This window comes from Dama dama, chromosome 5 (assembly GCF_033118175.1).
Source record: "Dama dama isolate Ldn47 chromosome 5, ASM3311817v1, whole genome shotgun sequence".
NCBI lineage: Eukaryota > Metazoa > Chordata > Mammalia > Artiodactyla > Cervidae > Dama > Dama dama.
This window is the reverse complement of record NC_083685.1, coordinates 125,899,754-125,916,380: the sequence shown is the minus strand read 5'-3', so window position 1 is coordinate 125,916,380 and position 16,627 is coordinate 125,899,754. Positions and strand designations below refer to the sequence as shown.

Sequence of the window (16,627 nt, the reverse complement as noted above, 5' to 3'; positions counted from 1 at the left end):
TGTTTCCACAGCATCGTTCTTGCTGTTAAATGCAGAATAGGGACTTCCCTGATGGTCCAATGGTTAAGACTTCGCCTTCCAATGCAGGGGGTGTAGGTTCAGTCTCTGGTTGGGGAGCTGAGATATCACATGTCTTGTGGCCAAAAACCCAAAACATAGAACAGAAACAATATTGTAACACATTCAATAAAGACTTTAAAAATGGTCCAGATCCAAAAAAAAAAAAAAAACTTTTTAATAAATGCAGAGTAGATCATCCCCTCCCCAAGAAAAAGAAATGCAAAACGGCTAAATGGTTGTCTGAGGAGGCCTTACAGATAGCTGAGAAAAGAAGAGAAGCTAAAGGCAAAGGAGAAAAGGAAATATATACCCATTTGAATGCAGAGTTCTAAACAATAGCAAGGAGAGATAAGAAAGCCTTCCTTCAGTGATCAATGAAAAGAAATAGAGGAAAACAATAGAATGGGAAAGACTAGAGATCTCCTCAAGAAAATTAAAGATACCAAGAGAACATCTCTTGCAAAGATGAGCACAATAAAGGACAGAAATGGTGTGGACTTAACAGAAGCAGAGAAGGCAATGGCTCCCCACTCTAGTACTCTTGCCTGGAAAATCCCATGGACGGAGGAGCCTGGTAGGCTGCGGTCCATGGGGTCGCAAAGAGTCGGAGACGACTGAGCGACTTCACTTTCACTTTTCACTTTCATGCACTGGAGAAGGAAACGGCAACCCACTCTAGTGTTCTTGCCTGGAGAATCCCAGGGACGGGGGAGCCTAGTGGGCTGCTGTCTATGGGGTCACACAGAGTCGGACACGACTGAAGTGACTCAGCAGCAGCAGCAGCAACGGAAGCAGAAGATATTAAGAAGAGGTGGCAAGAAAACACCTAAGAACTATACCAAAAAGATCTTCATAACCCAGATAATCATGATGGTGTGATCACTCACCTAGAGCCAGACATCCTGGAATGCGAAGTCAAGTGGGCCTTAGGAAGCATTACTATGAACAAAGCTAATGGAGGTGATGGAATTCCAGTTGAGCTATTTCAAATCCTAAAAGATGATGCTGTGAAAATGCTACACTCGATAGCCAGCAAATCTGGAAAACTCAGCAGTGGCCACAGGAGTGGAAAAGGTCAGTTTTCATTCCAATCCCAAAGAAAGGCAGTGCCAAAGAATGCTCAAACTACTGCACAATTGCATTCATCTCACATGCTAGTAAAGTAATGCTCAAAATTCTCCAAGCCAGACTTCATGAACCATGAACTTCCACTTGTTCAAGCTGGATTTAGAAAAGGCAGAGGAACCAGAGATCAAATTGCCAACATCTGCTGGATCATTGAAAAAGCAAGAGAGTTCCAGAAAAATATCTATTTCTGCTTTATTCACTACGCCAAAGCCTTTGACTGTGTGGATCACAATAAACTATGGAAAATTCTGAAAGAGATGGGAATACCAGACCACCTGACCTGCCTCTTGAGAAACCTGTATGCAGGTCAGAAAGCAACAGTTAGAACTGGACATGGAACAACAGACTGGATCCAAATTGGGAAAGGAGTACATCAAGGTTGTATATTGTCACCCTGCTCATTTAACTTATATGCAGAGTACATCTTGAGAAACACTGGGCTCGAGGAAGCACAAGCTGGAATCAAGATTGCTGGGAGAAATATTAATAACCTCAGATACACATATGACACCACCCTTATGGCAGAAAGTGAAGAACTAAAGAGCCTCTTGAAGAAAATGAAAGAGGAAAGTGAAAAAGTTGGCTTAAAACTCAACATTCGGAAAACTAAGATGATGGCATCTGGTCCCATCACTTCATGGCAAATAGATGGGGAAATAATGGAAACAGTGGCAGACTTTATTTTGGGGGGCTCCAAAATCACTGCAGATGGTGACTGCAGCCATGAAATTAAAAGACGCTTGCTCCTTGGAAGAAAGGTTATGACCAACCTAGATAGCATATTAAAAAACAGAGACATTACTTTGCCAACAAAGGTCTGTCTAGTCAAAGCTATGGTTTTTCCAGTAGTTATGTATGGTTGTGAACATTGCACTATAAAGAAAGCTGAGCGCTGAAAAATTGATGCTTTTGAACTGTGGTGTTGGAGAAGACTCTTGAGAGTCCCTTGGACTGCAAGGAGATCCAACCAGTCCATCCTAAAGGAAATTGGTCCTGAATATTCACTGGAAGGACTGATGCTGAAGCTGAAATTCCAATACTTTGGCCACCTGATGCTAAGGGCTGACACATTTGAAAAGACACTGATGCTGGGAAAGATTGAAGGCAGGAGGAGAAGGGGACAGCAGAGGATGAGATGGTTGGATGGCATCACTGACTCAGTGGACGGAGTGCTGCAGTCCATGGGGTTGGCGTGCTGCAAAGAGTCAGACATGACTGAGCAACTGAACTGAACTGAGTATACCGTTCAGATGAGGAAGAGCATTTAACGTGAGAACCGGGAGAGCAGTTAGTCTGCAAAAGTCCAAGAGTTGATGATGACTGGCTCTCAAATTAAGAGCAGAGGGGAGAGTGGTTAGATCCTGGAGATTGGTATTCTGAAGGAAGGATAATTTAACAGACCAGATATGGTGTATGAGCAAAAGAGAAGGGTCAAGAGTATCGCTCCAGTTTGGGGAACAATGGGAAGAATGAAATCGAAATAAACGGGAGTGGGAAAAGATGGTTTGGGGATGAAGACCCGAGCCTGGCTTGTTTTGTTATTACTGTGGTCTTTAAATTTTTTTGGCTGGGCCACACAGCGTATGAGATCCTAGTTCCTCCACCCGGAGTTGAACTCAGCTCCCCCACACTGGGGGCACGGAGTCTTTGCCATTGGACCACCAGGGAAATCCCTGATTTAAGTTTGAAGATGTCTGTCAGTCATCCATCATGGACCAAACATCTGTGTCTCTTTCCAACCCCAGTTGGAGGTAAACAGTTTAGATGAGGTCATGAGGGTGGGGCCCTGTTCTGATAGGATGATGACCTTATTACAAGAGGAAGTTTTCTCTCCCTTTCCCTCCATCTCTCTCTTTCTCCCTCTCTCTCTCTCTCTCTCTCAAAAAGATAAAAGCAGAATTTAGTGAATTTTAAAACAGAAAAGCAGTAAAACCATGAACAAACCCAAGGACTGACCTTTAGTGGAGTGGAGGAAAATGTGGGGGAAAAAAGACAATGCAACAGAGGAATTTAAAAAAGAGAATATTCCCAGATAAAGAGAAAATTAAAAGAATCTCACGAGAGCATTTCAAAAAAAAATATTTACAAGTATGCTCATAAACTGAGATTAGACCAGCAATTTCCTAGGGAAATATACATTACCTAAGCTTACTGCAGATGAAATAGAAATCTTCAAAATACTGTAGAAAGGGCTTCCCTGATAGTTCAGTGGTAAAGAATCCTGCTGGCAATTCAGGAGACACGGGTTTGATCCCCGGTCCCGGAAGATCCCGCGTGTCCCGTGGGCCATGACTACTGAGCCTGTGCTCTAGGGCCCACGCTCACAACAGGAGAAGCCACAGCAATGAGGAGCTCATGCACTGCCACTGGAGCATAGCCCCCAGTCTCTGCAACTAAAGAAAAGCCCACGCAGCAAGGAGAACAGTCAAATAAATAAATAAAATTATTTCCTTAAAAATGTTATGAAAAAATCTGAGAATGTTACCAAGGAACTATTTATTCCCTCCAGTCCCCACTCCAACCCTCAAAATGATGGGCAAACCCCAGTGATTTATCCTTCCAAAGCTTCAAGGAGCAGATACTTCCAACACAATGAAACCATTCCAGGCCTGGAATGGAACATTTTGGGGTGGAAAGAAGGAACATTTTGGGGTGAAGTCAGACTAATATTGATATGACAACCTGATCAAGAGAACATTTATGAGAAAGAAAATATAGTCCAATCTCATTGATAGGCATTGGTGCAAAGGTTCTTCTATAAAAAAATCAAAGATAAATTTGGGAAAGTACTTTAAAAGAATGATACAATATGATCAAGTTTGATTCATTCTAGGAATCTAGGAATCACAGGGTGATTCATATGGGAAATATGTTTGTATTTTTAATCACTTTAAAATTCTAGTGAGAGAGAGAAATATAAGTAAATGGAAAGCTATATCTCTCTCAACCCCATGGACAGAGGGACCTGGTGGGCTACAGTCCATGGGGTCACAAAGGGTCGGGCATGACTGAGTGGCTGATCACACATACACACACACACACACACACACCTCTTTCAATGCCGTGAATGTGTGTGTGTGCCGTGTACCCTTCTGTTCCCTCTTTCAGTCCCATCTTGTTTCTGACCTAGAGCCGATCACAGAGTCAGGAGGCTGGGGGGCACATCAAGCCCAGCGACGACTCCACCTCATTCTACTAATCCCGTTTAGATGCCAGTCCTCACGCTGTTCTCGCCTTCAGTAAATATCTATGCACCTCCTTCTCAGCAGTTAGAGGGACACACGTTTCCTTTATCAAGAAGAACAGTTGTGCTATAGGTCAGTCCGGGACCTAATGTTTTTAATGGTTCTTTCAATTTTATTTTTTAATTGACGTATAGGTGATTTATGATGTTGTGCCAATCTCTGCTGACAGCAAAGTGACTCAGTTATACACATATAGAATTTATATACATATATATATATTATTTTTCCCTTATGGTTTATCACAGGATATTGAATATAGTTCCCTGTGTATACAGTAGAATATACTTACTGTTTATCCATCCTACAAAAAAAATAGTTTATATATGCTAAACCCACACTCCCAGTCCTTCCCTCCCAAACTACCCTCCCCCTTGGCAACCACAAGTCTATCCTCGGCATCTGTGAGTCTGTTTCTGTTTTGTAAATATATTTATTTTCCCCATATTTTAGATTCTACATGTAAGTGATTGTTGTTGTTCAGTTGGTAAGTCGTGTCCAACTCTTTATGACCCCATGAACTGCCACACGCCAGGCTTCCCTGTCCTTCACTATCTTCCTGAATTTGCCCAAACTCATGTCCATTGAGTTGGTGATACCATCCAACCATCTCATCCTCTGTTACCCGCTTCTCCTCCTGCCTTCAATCTTTCCCAGCATCAGTGTCTCTTCCAATGAGTCAGTTCTTTGCATTAGGTGGCCAGAGTTTTAGAGCTGCAGCATCAGTCCTTCCAATGAATATTTAGGGTTGATTTCCTTTATATATGGTGTTTGTCTTTGTCTTTCTGGACACAGCTCCCATCACCTGCTGCAATTCATCTTCTCAAAGAGTGACACCCTTTCCTCTTAATATATAAAATGCAGAAGTAGGTGCTGACAGTGGGAAGTGAATCAAAGACAAGTGCAAAGGAGATTCAAGCAGCTTCACTTAAACCTTAAGGACATCCAAGGTGTCCACTCTTGACCTTGGCTTTGCATCCTTGAAGGGTATTGAGCATGTGTTACCACCAAGGATGGGAGGTTGGACCACGTGGCTGCTCCCTGCTCTGCTCCTTCTCATCATCCCAGGTGAGTGGGGCTGGTTCTTCAGACACGAGTGATTGAGGTTGGGCAGGAGATCATGAGGGTCTGTCTTGGCTTGCAGATAGGCAGCTTCTTACTGTGACTCTGTCTCTATATCTATGCAGAGAGAGAGAGTCTGGACCTCCAGGGAATTCTAACAGGCTCTTGAGGAAATCCACACTGGAACTTTTGACTGTGAGCACAGTATCAACCTCCCTGATCATTCAGAGGAGTGTTAGCACCTGCCCAGGACCCCAGGCAGCCTCATTCCTCTGGCCGTCTGCCCACTCAGGCAGAGTTAGCAACCATGTCCACTGCTTGAAGTTATATCCACCAGAAAAAAAAGTTCCCCTCTTCCATGTTTGGATTATGCTGGGTTTCTCAACGTTGACACTGTGGACACTTGGGGCCAGATCATTCTTTTTCATAGGGACCTTCCTGTGTTAAGCAACATTCCCGGCCTCTACCCACCAGATGTCGATTACACCTCCTCCCCTAGTGATAATCAAAAATGTCTCCAGACCCAGCCTAATGTCCTCTGGGAGCAGGGGAAGGGGGGTGATGGCAAAACACCTCCGTGAGAACCACTGCTTTTGGGTCGCCCCTACATTTATCCAAGTGCTGGAGCTATTCACTTACAGGAGGCTCAGCACACCACACAGAACCATCTGATCCAGCCATGTGCCTTCCTTCTGCAGTCCACTGATGCCCCAGATCACAGGATCTGGTCTACTCATGAATGAGACCAGCTGGTGCCTCCAGGACCTGCCTGGTCCCCATCTGATACAGAGAATTTCCTCTTGACTCTTGGTCTGCAGTGTTCTCAGGATAGGAGATGCCTTGGCACACAACACAGTCTGTAATGTCTCATAAACACTGTAGCAGAAGAATGCACATTGTGCCAGGAGAGAGCTGCTGCATGTGCCACTGAAGGACGGACAAGAGTCCCAGCTGGTTCCAGGCAGAGGGGCCTTGACGGGGATGCTGGGCAGAGACTAGCATAAAATGAGCAAGGACGCAGGGGCCTGACTGCATTGTTGCAATAGTGCTGGAGTACCTAGACTGTTGTGTGAGCTATGAGAATATCTCACCCTGTGAATATCATGGTGAGGTGATGTGCTTAGTTGCTTAGTCATGTCTGACTCTCTGTGACCCCATGGACTGTAGCCCGCCAGGCTCCTCTGTCCATGGGATTTCCCAGGCACAAATACTGGAGTGGATTGCCATGCCCACCTCCGGGGGATCTCCCCAACACAGTGATCCAATCCAGGTCTCCCACATTGCAGGTGGATTCTTTAATATGTGGGGGTTTTTTTCAAGACTTTTTTAAAATAATGTAGACCACTTTAAAGTCTTCATTGTTTTAAAATATTGCTTCTGTTTTATATGTCTTATTATTTTGGCAAAGAGGCCTGTGGGATCTTAGCTCCACAATCAAGAATTGAACCCACATCCCCTTCATTGGAAGGTGGAGTCTTAGCCACCAGGGAAGCCCCAGTGTGCTGCAATTTTATTTGCTAAACCTGATAACTCTATCCTCTGGGGTACTCAAGCTGGGGCCCCCACACATGGCCCCTCTGATATCTCCTTGTGTCAGCAGAGTCTTTGGGAAGTCTGGGGTGGGCCTCCCCAACCTCATTTTGTCTTTGAATACAGTCAGTTTCCCACCTGAGCTTTAGGTAAGTGAAGGCAAAATCTTCAGCTGGATGGCAGGACAGGAGGCTGAAACCTTGGTCTCTCTCTTATGTGCCCCTCACCTCTCAGGGGGCAAGAGAAAGTCTCAAGGTTTCACCTCTAGCAGATTAGGAAAAAAGACTTCTCGGAGAATATTGCATGGCATCCTTGTGAAATCTTAAATGATACAAATGATTTTACTTACAAAACAGAAAGAGATTCCCAGACTTAGAGAATGAATGTATGGTTGCAGGGGAAAGGATGGGGGAAAGGATCGTTAGGAAGTTTGGGATAGACATGTACACACTGGTGTATTTAAAATGGATAACCAGGGGTGGTCATAAGATAGTGAAGGAATAGGACAGGGAGACCACTTTCTCCACCACATATTCCTCGAAAGATCATTTGAATGCTGAACAAATTCCACAAAACAACTTCTGAATGCTGGCGGAGGACATCAGGCACCCAGAAAGGCAGCCCATTCTCTTCAAAAGGAGGTAGGACAAAATATAAAAGATAAAAAGAGAGACAAAAGAGTTAGGGATGGAGACCCATTCCAGGGAGAGAGTCGTGAAGGAGGAGAAGTTTCCAAACACCAGGAAACCCTCTCACTGGTGGGTCTGCAGGGAGGTTTGGACTCTCAGAGGGCAACATAACTGGGAGGGGAAAAAAATCCCACAGATTGTGCACCTAACCAGAACTCCCAGCAAAGAAGTAGCCCAGACGCTCGTGTCCACCACCAGCAAGCGGGACCTGAACAGGGAGGCATGGGCTGCATGTTAAGGGTAAGGACCAGGCCTGAATGCCCTGAGGACAATCTGAGGGAGCTAATGTGAAATAGCAACCTAAACTGTGGGATAGCCAGAAAGAGAAAGAGAGAGACAGACAGACAGAAAGAGAGAGAACTTTCTCGCAAAAAGCTCTAAGGCACAAGCTGTGGCCCACTCACAGAACAAAGGACTGAGTGAACACCAGAAGAGAGCTGGCCAGCCGCAGACCAGCCCATCCCCCGCCAGAGGCAGAGAGGCAGGCGGGTGACAGCCAGAGCCAGAAGGCGAGGGGCAATCTCGGCACCAGAGATGGCATCCTCCACCAAGCTGTGAGCAGGCTCCCAGTTGCTAACCAAGTCTTCCTGGGATCCTGGATGGTTGACATCCTCCAGGAGAGTCGCAGTCAGAGATCAGTTTCCCAGAGAAGACACATGGCACACCTGAGACAGCGTTCTTGCAGTGCACCCAGGAAACCCAGCCGCTGGGACCAGGGAGATGATAAGATGCATCGCCCACCTAGGGAGAGTGTGCTCACCAAGCACCCGGGCACCTGAGCTGCTCAGACCTGGGAAGGACACAAAACGCAGGCCCAACCGAGTCTGTGCCTTTGTGGAGTACCTGAGAACCTGAACCTGAGCGACTTAGACCTGGGAAGTGCATGTAACCCAGGGCCCGCTTTAGGCAGTTCCCCTGCAGAGCAACCTGGAGCCTGAGCAGTGTAGACTGGGAAAGCACACATGCCGTGAGCGGGGGCAAGCCCAGTGTGGCCCAGACACTGCGAGTGCTCCCCACGCATGCCAGTGATGTTTGTTTGCAGCGTTCCTACCTCCCCACAGCACGACTGAACAAGTGAGCCTAAATAAATGACCACCCTTGTGTCAGGATGGAAATTAGACCCTGAACAGTCTTGCAAACAGAGGGAGCCAAAATAAAGAAAAGGGAACCACTTTGGAAGTGACAGGTGCAAAATATTAAAATCTGTAGTTAGCATTGACTATATTGGAAGGGGCCTATAGACCTTGAGAAAAAATATAAGCTGGAACAAGGAACTATCTGAAACTTAACTGACCCCACACTGCCCTCAACAGCTTCAGAGAAATTCCTAAATATATTTTACTATTATCATTTTTTAATTTTTTAAATTTTAAGTTCTTTATTACTCCTTTAATTTTCATTTTTAAAACCTACTATTACCTTGCAAAAAAAGACCCTATTTTTAAAGCAAATTTCATATATATATATATTTTATAATTTTTACAATTTTGTTTTGTTTTTTTAATACTGTATTTTTGAGAATCTAACCTCTAATCTAGATTTTTAATTTTCTTTTTGGTATTTGTTATCAATTTTGTACCATTAAGAATCCAATCTTCACTACTCATTTTTACCTAGGAGTGTGATTACTGGTTTGATTGCTCTCTCCCCTTTTGATTCTCCTTTTTCTCCCCCAGGTCACCTCTATCTCCTCCCTTCCCCTTCTCTTCTCTATTTAACTCTGTGAATCTCTTTGGGTGTTCCAGGCTATGGAGAACACTTAGGGAACTGATTATTGGCTAGATTGGTCTCTCTCCTTTTGACTCCCCCTCCTCTCCTCCTGGTCACCTCTATCTCTCTCCTCCCTCTTCTCTTCTCCATTTAACTCTGTGAACCTCTCTGGGTGTCCCTCACTATGGAGAATCTTTTCACCATTAACCTAGATGTTTTGTCATCAGTGCTGTGTGGATGGAGAAGTCTTGAGGCTACTATAAGAATAAGACTGAAAGCCAGAGGCAGGAGTCTTAAATCCGAAACTTGAGAATGCCAGAAAACTCCTGACTCCAGGCAACATTAATTGACAAGAGCTCATTCAAAAGCCTCCATACCTACACTGAAACCAAGCTCCACCCAAGAGCCAACAAGTTTCAGAGCAAGACATACCAAGCTAATTCTCCAACAACGCAGGAACATAACCCTGAGCATCAAAATACAGGCGGCCAAAAGTCACACCAAACCCATAGATATCTCAAAACTCACTACTGGACATTTCATTGCACTCCAGAGAGAAGAGATCCAGCTCCACCCACCAGAACACCAACACAAGCTTCCTGAACCAGGAAACCTTGACAAACCACTCGTCAAACCCCATCCACAGGGAGGAACCTCCACAATAAAGAGGACCCACAAACTTCCAGCATACAGAAAGGCCACCCCAAACACAGCAATCTAAACAAGATGAAAAGGCAGAGAAATATTCAGCAGGTAAAGGAACATGATAAATGCCCACCAAACCAAACAAAAGAAGAGGAGATAGGGAGTTTACCTGAAAAAGAATTCAGAATAATGGTAGTGAAAATGATCCAAAATCTTGAAAACAAAATGGAGTTACAGATAAATAGTCTGGAGACAAGGATTGAGAAAATGCAAGAAAAGCTTAACAAGGACCTATAAGAAATAAAAAAGAGTCAGTCAATAATGAATAATGCAATAACTGAGATCAAAAGCACTCTGGAGGAAGCCAACAGTAGAATAACTGAGGCAGTAGATAGGATAAGTGAGGTGGAAGATAGAATGGTGGAAATAAATGAAGCAGAGCGGGAAAAAGAATTAAAAGAAATGAGGACAACCTCAGAGACCTCTGCAACAATGTTAAATACCCCAACATTTGAATCATAGGAGTCCCAGAAGAAGAAGACAAAAAGAAAGGCCATGAGAAAATACTTGAGGAGATAATAATTGAAAACTTCCCTAAAATGGGGAAGGAAATAGCCACCCAAGTCCAAGAAACCCAGAGAGTCCCAAACAGGATAAACCCAAGGCAAAACACCCCAAGACACATACTAATCAAATTAATGAAGATCAAACACAAAGAACAAATATTAAAAGCAGCAAGGGAAAAACAACAAATAACACACAAAGGGATTCCCATAAGGATAACAGCTGATCTTTCAATAGAAACTCTTTAGGCCAGAAGGGAAAGGCGGGACATACTTAAAGTGATGAAAGAGAAAAACCTACAACCCAGATTACTATACCCAGCAAAGATCTCATTCAAATATGAAGCAGAAATCAAAAGCTTTACAGACAAGCAAAATCTGAAAGAATTCAGCACCACCAAACCAGCTCTTCAACAAATGCTAAAGGATCTTCCCTAAACAGGAAACACAGAAAAGGTTTATAAACTCAAACCCAAAACAACAAAGTAAATGGCAATGGGATCATACTTATCGGTAATTACCTTAAGTGTAAATGGTACCCCAACCAAAAGACAAAGATTCGCTGAATGGACACAAAAACAAGACTCCTGTATATGCTCTCTATAAGAGACCCACCTCAAAACAAGGGACACATACAGACTGAAAGTGAAGGGCTGGAAAAAGATATTTCACGCAAATGGAGACCAAAAGAAAGCAGGAGTAACAATATTCATATCAGATAAAATAGACTTTGAAATAAAGGCCATGAAAAGAGACAAAGAAGGACACTACATAACGATCAAAGGATCAATCCAAAAAGAAGATATAACAATTACAAATATATATGAACCTAACATAGGAGCACTGCAATATGTAAAGCAAATGATAACAAGTATGAAAGGGGAAATTAACAGTAACACAATAATAGTGGAAGATTTTAATACCTCACTCACAGCTATGGATAGATCAACTAAACAGAAAGTGAACAAGGAAACACAAACTTTAAAAGATACAATGGACCAGTTAGACCTAATTGATGTCTATAGGACATTTCACCCCAAAACAATCAATTTCACCTTTTTCTCAAGGGCACATGAACCTTCTCCAGGATAGATCATATCCTGGGCCATAAATATAGCCTTGGTAAATTAAAAAAAGTTGAAATCATCTCAAGCATCTTTTCTGATCACAATGCGGTAAGATTAGATGTCAACTACAGGGAAAAAAACTATTAAAAATACAAACGTATAGAGGCTAAGCAACATGCTTCTGAATAACCAAGAAATCACAGAAGAAATCAAAAAAGAAATCAAAATATGCATAGAAACAAATGAAAATGAAAACACAACAACCCAACATCTATGGGATTCAGTAAAAACAGTGCTAAGGGGAAGGTTCATAGCAAAGAACAGGAGAACAGCAAAGAAACAGGAGAAAATCAAATAAATAACCTAACTCTACACCTAAAGCAACCAGAAAAAGAAGAAATGAATAACACCAGGGATAGCAGAAGGAAAGAAATCATAAAAATTAGGGCAGAGATAAATGAAAAAGAAACAAAGGAGACCACTGCAAAAATCAACAAAGCTAAAAGCTGGTTCTTTGAGAAGATAAATAAAATAGACAAACCATTAGCTAGACTCATCCGAAAAAAAGGGAGAAGAATCAAATCAACAAAATTAGAAATGAAAATGGAGAAATCACAACAGACAACACAGAAATAAAAAGGATCATAAGCGACTACTATCAGCAACTATATGCCAATAAAATGGAAAACTTGGAAGAAATGGACAAATTCTCAGAAAAGTATAATTTTCCAAAACTGAATCAGGAAGAAATAGAAAATCTTAACAGACTCATCACAAGCATGGAAATTGAAACCCTAATCAGAAATCTCCCAACAAATAAAATCCCAGGACCAGATGGCTTTGCAGGTGAATTCTATCAAAAATTTAGGGAAGAGCTAACACCTATCCTACTCAAACTCTTCCAGAAAATTGCAGAGGAAGCTAAACTTCCAAACTCATCTATGAGGCCACCATCACCTTAATACCAAAACCAGACAAAGATGCCACAGAAAAAGAAAACTATAAGCCAATATCACTGATGAACATAGATGCAAAAATCCTTAACAAAGTTCTACAAACAGAATCCAACAACATATTAAAAAGATCATACATCATGACCGAGTGGACTTTATCCCAGGGATGCAAGCATTCTTCAATATTCACAAATCAATGTAATATACCACATTAACAAATTGAAAGATAAAAACCATATTATTATCTCAGTAGATGCAGAGAAAGCCTTTGACAAAATTCAACATCCATTTATGATAAAAGCCCTTTAGAAAGCAGGCATAGAAGGGACATACCTCAGCATAATAAAAGTCATATATGATAAAACCCACAGCAAACATTATCCTCAATGGTGAAAAATTGAAAGCATTTCCCCTAAAATCTGGAGAAGGAAATGGCAACCCACTCCAGTATTCTCGCCTGGAGAATCCCAGGGACAGAGGAGCCTGGTTGGCTGCCATCTATGCGGTCACAAGGAGGCTGACACAATTGAAGTGTCTTAGCAACAGCAGCAGCCCCTAAAGTCAGGAACAAGACAAGGGTGCCCACTCTTACCACTACTATTCAACATAGTTTTGGAAGTTTTAGCCACAGCAATCAGAGAAGAAAATTACTAGAGGTAATCATATATAGTAAAGTTTCAGGATATAAAATTAACACACAGAAATCCCTTGCATTCCTATACACTAACAATGAGAAAACAGAAAGAGAAATTAAGGAAACAATTCCATTCACCATTGCAACAAAAAGAATAAAATGCTTAGGAATAAATCTACCTAAGAAAACAAAAGACCTATATATAGAAAACTATAAAACACTGATGAAAAAAATCAAAGATGACAAAAATAGATGGAGAAATATACCGTTTTCATGGATCAGAAGAATCAATATAGTGAAAATGAGTATACTACCCAAAGCAATCTATAGATTCAATGCAATCCCTCTCAAGCTACCAACAGTATTTTTCACAGAACTAGAACTAATAATTTCACAATTTGTATGGAAATACAAAAAACCTCAAATAGCCAATGCAATCTTGAGAAAGAAGAATGGAACTGGAGGAATCAGCCTGCTGACTTCAGGCTATACTACAAAGCTACAGTCATCAAGACACTATGAAACTGGCACAAAGACAGAAGTATAGATCAATGGAACAAAATAGAAAGCCCAGAGATAAATCCACGCACCTATGGACACCTTATCTTTGACAAAGGAGGCAAGAATATACAATAGAAGAAAGACAATCTCTTTAACAAGTGGTGCTGGGAAAACTCATCAACCACTTTGTTTTTTTTTTTTTTTTTAATTTTTTTTTTAATCTTATTATTTTTTTTATTAGTTGGAGGCTAATTACTTTACAATATTTCAGTGGGTTTTGTCATACATTGATATGAATCAGCCATAGATTTACACGTATTCCCCATCCCGATCCCCCCTCCCACCTCCCTCTCCACCCGATTCCTCTGGGTCTTCCCAGTGCACCAGGCCCAAGCACTTGTCTCATGCATCCCACCTGGGCTGGTGATCTGTTTCACCATAGATAGTATACATGCTGTTCTTTTGAAATATCCCACCCTCACTTTCTCCCACAGAGTTCAAAAGTCTGTTCTGTATTTCTGTGTCTCTTTTTCTGTTTTGCATATAGGGTTATCGTTACCATCTTTCTAAATTCCATATATATGTGTTAGTATGCTGTAATGTTCTTTATCTTTCTGGCTTACTTCACTCTGTATAAGGGGCTCCAGTTTCATCCATCTCATTAGGACTGATTCAAATGAATTCTTTTTAACGGCTGAGTAATATTCCATGGTGTATATGTACCACGGCTTCCTTATCCATTCATCTGCTGATGGGCATCTAGGTTGCTTCCATGTCCTGGTTATTATAAACAGTGCTGCAATGAACATTGGGGTGCACGTGTCTCTTTCAGATCTGGTTTCCTCATTGTGTATGCCCAGAAGTGGGATTGCTGGGTCATATGGCAGTTCTATTTCCAGTTTTTTAAGAAATCTCCACACTGTTTTCCATAGTGGCTGTACTAGTTTGCATTCCCACCAACAGTGTAAGAGGGTTCCATTTTCTCCACACCCTCTCCAGCATTTATTGCTTGTAGACTTTTGGATAGCAGCCATCCTGACTGGCGTGTAATGGTACCTCATTGTGGTTTTGATTTGCATTTCTCTAATGAGTGATCATCAACCACTTTGTAAAAGAATGAAACTAGAACTCTTTCTAATATCATACACAAAAATAAACTCAAGGTGGAATAAAGATCTAAATGTAAGACCAGAAACTATAAAACTCCTAAAGGAAAACATAGGCAAAACACTCTCTGACATAAATCATAGCAGGATCCTCTATGACCCACCTTCCAGAGTAATGGAAATAAGAGCAAAAATAAACAAATGGGACCTAATTAAACTTAAAAGCTTTTGCACAATGAAGGAAACTATAAGCAAGGTGAAAAGACAGTCTTCAGAATGGGAGAAAATAATAGCAAGTGAAGCAACTGAAAAAGAATTAATCTCAAAAATATACAAGCAGCTCCTGAAGCTCAATTCCAGAAAAATAAATGACCCAATCAAAAAATGGGCCAAAGAACTAAACAGATATTTCTCCAAAGAAGACATACAGATGGCTAACAAACACATGAAAAGATGCTCAATATCACTCATTATCAGAGAAAGGCAAATCAAAATCACAATGAGGTGCTATCTCACGCCAGTCAGAATGGCTGCTATCAAAAAGTCTACAAACAATAAATGCTGGAGAGAGTGCAGAGAAAAAAGAACCCTCTTACACTGTTGGTGGGAATGCAAACTAGTACAGCCACTATAGAGAACAGTGGGGAGATTCCTTAAAAAATGAAATAGAACTACCATATGAGCCAGCAATCCCACTGCTGGGCATACACACCAAGGAAACCAGAATTGAAAGAGACACATGTACCCCAATGTTCATTGCAGCACTGTTTACAATAGCCAGAACATGGAAGAAACCTAGTTGTCCATTGGCAGATGAATGGATAAGAAAGCTGTGTTACATATACACAATGGAACATTACTCAGCTATTAAAAAATGTATTTGAATCAGTTCTAATGAGGTGGGTGAAACTGGAGCCTATTATACAGAGTGAAGTAAGTTAGAAAGAAAAACACCAATACAGTATATTAATGCGTATATATGGAATTTAGAAAGATGGTAATGATGACCCTGTATGTGAGACAGCAAAAGGGACACAGATGTAAAGAACAGACTTTTGGACTCAGTGGGAAAAGGCAAGGGTGGGATGATTTGAAAGAATAGCATTGAAACATGTATATTATCATATGTGAAATAGTTCACCAGTCCAGGTTCGATGCATGAGACAGGGTGCTCAGGGCTGGTGCACTGGGATGACCCTGATGGATGGGATGGGGAAGGAGGTGGGAGAGGGGTTCAGGATGGGGAACACATGTACACCCATGGCTGATTCATGTGAACGCATGGCAAAAACCACCACAATATTGCAAAGTAATTAGCCTCCAATTAAAATAAATCAATTAATTAAAAAAAAATAATAAATGGATAACCAATAAGGACCTCCTGTCTAGCACAGGGAACTCTGCTCAATCTTAGGTGGCAGCCTGGATGGGAGGGGAGTTTGGGGGAGAATGGATACATGAATATGCATGGCTGAGTCACTTTGCTGCTCACCTGAAGCTATCACAACATTGCTAATCAGCTATACTCCAATACAAAACAAAAAGTCTTTTAAAAATGAAAAAGAGGCTACTTTCCCATCTGCTCCTGGTGCAGCCCTCTCCCCCAAGTACAGAGTGGCAACATGAGTAGCCTCCCTCTCTGGTCTTAAGGCAACCCAGAAGTAAAAACCCAGGGAGGAACTTGAGAAGAAGAAAACCATTGACCTTTTCTAAACTTGCTCCCTGAGGCCCTGCCCC

General features: G+C 41.9%; 1 protein-coding gene across 1 annotated transcript in view; it reads right to left on the bottom strand.

The window, feature by feature from the left end:
* Positions 1 to 16,627, bottom strand: part of LOC133057855 (CMRF35-like molecule 5) — a 41,443-nt gene continuing 24,816 nt past the window's right edge. Inside the window, exon 5 of the mRNA XM_061144919.1 lies at positions 1 to 133. Within this exon, the coding sequence (XP_061000902.1) occupies positions 64 to 133 (70 nt within the window). The 3' untranslated portion in view covers positions 1 to 63. The remainder of the gene's footprint in view (positions 134 to 16,627) is intronic.